Source organism: Scomber japonicus, chromosome 7, assembly GCF_027409825.1.
Source record: "Scomber japonicus isolate fScoJap1 chromosome 7, fScoJap1.pri, whole genome shotgun sequence".
Taxonomy (NCBI): domain Eukaryota; kingdom Metazoa; phylum Chordata; class Actinopteri; order Scombriformes; family Scombridae; genus Scomber; species Scomber japonicus.
This window is the reverse complement of record NC_070584.1, coordinates 35,941,583-35,946,582: the sequence shown is the minus strand read 5'-3', so window position 1 is coordinate 35,946,582 and position 5,000 is coordinate 35,941,583. Positions and strand designations below refer to the sequence as shown.

General features: G+C 42.4%; 1 protein-coding gene across 1 annotated transcript in view; it reads left to right on the top strand.

Moving 5' to 3' along the window:
* Nucleotides 1-5,000, top strand: part of palm1a (paralemmin 1a) — a 14,751-nt gene that overhangs the window by 1,739 nt on the left and 8,012 nt on the right. The window contains exon 4 of the mRNA XM_053323105.1: nucleotides 1,627-1,754. Coding sequence (XP_053179080.1) covers nucleotides 1,627-1,754 — 128 coding nt within the window. The remainder of the gene's footprint in view (nucleotides 1-1,626; nucleotides 1,755-5,000) is intronic.

The following is a 5,000-nucleotide window of genomic DNA, read 5'->3' as shown; positions in this document are numbered from 1 at the left end:
TGGTCCACTGTTCCACGGACAGAATCCACATCGCTCCTCAACCTCCCCGAGGAATCAGGAGAAGTTCCTCCGGAGGAGGAGTTGAAGGTCTGGTGGATGGGGGCCAGACGTTCCCAGTTCACCCTCACTACTGGTTTATGTTTCCCAGGTCTGTCCGGCAGCTTGCCCCCCCACCTGATCCACCTCAGCACCAGGTGGTGATCAGCTGACCGCTCCGCTCCTCTCTTCACCAGAGTGTCTGAGACATACGGCCGCAGGTCTGACGACTCCACTACAAAGTGGATCCTGGACCTTTGTCCTAAGGTGTTCTGGTAGCAGGTCCACTTCTGACCCTCCTGATGCTGGATCCTGGTGTTTGTTATGATCCATGGCTAGCACACAAGTTGATGGGGCCGTTCCTCCCAATCGCCCCCCTCCAGGTTTCTTCATCATTGCCCACGTGGGCGTTGAAGTCTCCCAGCAGAACTACGGACTCAGCGGCCCCTCCAGGGCCCAGAGAGTCCAAGAAGGCCGGGTACTCTGAGCTGTTGTTCACTGCAGACACGCAGACAGTCAGAGTCTTCCTCCCATAAACACCAAGTCACAAGGAGGCGACCCTCTCGTTCTGCAGGAGAACTCCAACCCTGCTGCGCTCAGCTGGAGACTCGTGTACATTCTTGTAGAGTGTGAGGGTTAGGGTTACGTTAGGAAAAGAAAAGAAATGTGTATAGGGTTTAAAAATGGTCAGATTTGACCCTGAAGAGAATGTAAGAGTTAACTCCTCCTGTCATTTCATATTATTACAGACTAATGAACTCTTAGTGAAGTGTTTCTGTCAGAGTCTTATAGTATAGTTCAGAGTACAGATGGTAGAGTATAGTTCAGAGTATAGATGGTACAGTATAGTTCAGAGTCTAGATGGTACAGTATAGTTCAGAGTACAGATGGTATAGTATAGTTCAGGGTATAGATGGTACAGTATAGTTCAGAGTATAGATGGTACAGTATAGTTCAGAGTACAGATGGTTGCACGTGTGGATCCAGAGGTGAAGTGACTCTGAGCCGTGAACTGTGAACAGCTGCAGAGTAAAAATATCTGCAGCTGATCTCGGATCAGCGAACTGAACGACAGGAACGACAGAAATGCTGCGACTGCTTTCTCTCTCAGACTCTCAGCCGCTGTGTGACGGTATTTATAACAGACAGCTGTTCACGTCTGATCACATGACTCTCACACAGAGGACAGACATTAGTGTCGCGTGTCATCCTAACATCTTTATAACAGAATAAAAATAACATGTTAGCTGCTTTATAAGCTGTTAATATGTCAGATGTTCCCAGTGTGTCTCTGCTGTGACAGAAAAATTAACTAATGCAGGTTTTAAACATTCAGCAGCTCTGACTCTAACAGCCGGGTCACATCATCAGAGTTATTCTCTATGAACAGCAGATACTCTCATATCTCAGAGTGTTTTATCACCTCTGGTGACCGGATCATCCCATCCAGACCTCGTTACCATGACGACCTCTGCTTCCTTCTGTCCATTGTTTTGTTCTAAGTGACTCTAATTTGATTCTCGGAGGAAACGTTGAATTAAAGCTTTTTCAGGAGCAGATGGTGTGATTGTGTTTCCTGTGTGTGTTCAGTCGAAGGCTCTGAGGGAGCGCTGGCTGCTGGAGGGAGCACCGTCCGCCGGACCCGAACAGGACGACGTGAGGAGACAACTGGAGCAGGATGAGGCCAAGACCAGGAGCCTGGAGGACACCATCAACAGGTCTGGTTTAATCTGATTAATCTATTCTGGTTTAACCTAGTCTAATGTAAGATTTAGAGCTTGGAGGACACCATCAACAGGTCTGGTTTAATCTGATCTGGTTTGATCTGGTTTAATCTGATCTGGTTTAATTTGATTAATCCTATCTGGTTTAATCTGATGTTTTAATCTGGTTTAATCTGATCTGGTTTAATCTGGTCTACTGTAAGATTTAGAGCCTGGAGGACACCATCAACAGGTCTGGTTTAATCTGATCTGGTTTAATCTGATCTGGTTTAATTTGATTAATCCTATCTGGTTTAATTTGATTAATCCTATCTGGTTTAATCTGATCTGGTTTAATCTGGTCTACTGTAAGATTTAGAGCCTGGAGGACACCATCAACAGGTCTGATCTGATTAATCTAATCTGGTCTAATGTAAAAACCAGGAGCCCGGAGGACAGTTCTGATCTGTTTTAATCTGGTTTAATCTGATCTGGTTTAATCTGATGAATCTAATCTGATTGATGTATTCTCATTTAATCTAGTCTGATATAAGATTTAGAGCCTGGGGGACACTACCAACAGGTCTGATCTGCTTTAAATGTAATCTGGTTTAATCTGATAAATGTAATCTGGTTTAATCTAGTCTAATATAAATCCAGGAGCCCGATGGACACCATCAACAGGTCTGATCTTGTTTAATCTAAAATCTAAATTATTATATTGAATATTTGTCAGATGTTTGTTTTAATCAATAGTTAGTTTGTAATTTGATTGATTTATAAAAGATGGGCAGCGTTGCGTTCATGAGCTTCACCACATTTGTCTCATGACCCGTCTCTATACAAGTCAATGGAGAAGTAACTTAGAGCTGCATTCTATCAAAAGGCCACCAGGGGGCGACCGTCTCTATACAAGTCAATGGAGAAGTAACTTAGAGCTGCATTCTATCAAAAGGCCACCAGGGGGCGACCGTCTCTATACAAGTCAATGGAGAAGTAACTTAGAGCTGCATTCTATCAAAAGGCCACCAGGGGGCGACCGTCTCTATACAAGTCAATGGAGAAGTAACTTAGAGCTGCATTCTATCAAAAGGCCACCAGGGGGCGACCGTCTCTATACAAGTCAATGGAGAATTCACCAACTTCTCACTTGATTTCTAACCTCAGTAAACGTTTTCAAAATGTGTTTATGGTCTCAATCGCTAGTTTAAAGCCTTCTTCAATGCAGTATGATGTTCATTTGGGACATTTTGGCCTCCCTGATTTTATATGTGACGATAAAGCAGGGTATGCATTAGGGCGTGGCTACGTCCTGATTGACAGGTTGATTGACCAATGTCCTCCAGATCCAGCCCTTGTAACCATAGCAACCTCCCCGCTCCGCCCATGACTCCGCCTCATGCCCATATAAGTAGAATACATGTTTTTATTTTTCCCAGCATGCACCTGAAATTTTCAAGATGGCGCTGCCTAGATTAGAAACTATTGGCTTCCGAGCAGCAGTCCACAAACCAATGGGTGACGTCACGGATGTTACGTCTGTTTCTTTTATACAGTCTATGCTTTCATCCCTCTTTCTCATTCTCATTCTGTCCTTTATATGAAGCTACAAAGCTTACAATCACCAAACACCTCATTAAATAAAAAGATGCCACACTTTAATCTCACTACTGTGCAGCTCATATAAACATTACATCCTGGTGGAAAACGAGCCAAAGCTCAGTCTGGCATCATCAGAGCCGACTCTTTGTAATCAGACCTTTTAACAGCCCCCCCCCCCCACCTAAACAGGAAATACCATTACAAGAAGAGTTCTGTCATTAGGAGTACTCTTAATATCTAGAAGCATATTAGATTGCACATAAAAGCATCAAATACTTTCATTGATAATCCAATATGTGAAAATCATGCGTTTATTCCTGGTTGAAATGATCCATTAGATACGAGTCTTAAAGGTATGAAAGATAAAAGCTTTATGGGCACTTTGATATCGTTAGAGGAGCAGACAGCAGATAATATTCCAGCCCCACATTTCTTCAGGTATTTGCAAAATTAGAAACTAATTAAGGAAAAATATGTCCAAGTTTGAGAAAGTATGATCCTAGAAAACTAACTTTAGAGAATCAGCAACTCTGACCTGTGTAGTTTCTTACTTTTATCAAACTCTACAAAGACAGATTGATCAGAAATCAGTTATTTTTTTTTTTGCTTCGGAGGTGTTTCCACCCTGACAGGAATATAACTGTCTGAAAAAACAATGAATGCATGTTGTGATCATATTTAAACTAGGGCTGTCAAACGATTAATTTTTTAAATCGAGATTAATCGCTGAATTTCCATAGTTAATCGCCATTAGTCGCGTTTTGAATGTCATGTTTAAAATCCTGTTATTTTCCATTTGAAGGCAGTTTTAAGCCCATAATGTAAAGCATTTCTTACCAGAGTGTCTTAACTGGGAATCAATCACGGCTCTGCTGCGACTCCCACACTCCAAAATGGTCCTTTGGTGGAGCTGAGGCTGGCTTGGCTGCACCTGGGTGTTTAGCGTGGAGGTGCTAACTCAAACTCCACGTACTCCGGTGGTAGTTAAACTCCGTTTGACACAGGTTGCATTTTACTTTTGACTTGTCAACTGAAGCGTCTGGAAGTGTTTTAAAGTTAAACAAGCCGTTCAAAAGTCCAGTAGCTCTCTTACTTTCCATCAGCGCGGTAGGTTTACTGCAGGAGGCCACTTCAAAGCATAGCGCTACAGCTAGAGGAGCCGTCTACGGGGGAGTAGAAGGGACAAAAAGGCTTGCAACATTAAAATGTGATTAAAACAAATTAACGTGTTATGGATTGCATTAATCTAATCACGATTAACACGTTAACGCTGACAGCCCTATTATATATTATGTAATGGTTTTACTGGTCTGGTCCACTTGAGATCTATTGTGCTGTAAGTTGAACTAAAATGAGTTTGACCTCCTGCTCTAAAGCTTTAGAGAAGAGCTGGAAGCCACTAGTTGTTGTCTTCAGTGTGTTACAGACAGCAAACAGGAACAAAACTCACTTTCATTTAGAGTGATTATAACAAGAAAACTTAGACTACGCACCAACATGTGATATGTGGATAAAAGATGAATGTGCTTAGAAAGGTTAAAGTCTTCTAACAACAACAACACCAATATTTGGAGTCCAGTACTTGAATCCTTTGAGGGACTGATGGCTGAAACTGTGTCACTGCAATGTTGAAGTCCTCTGATTTGTTAGTTTTTCAGT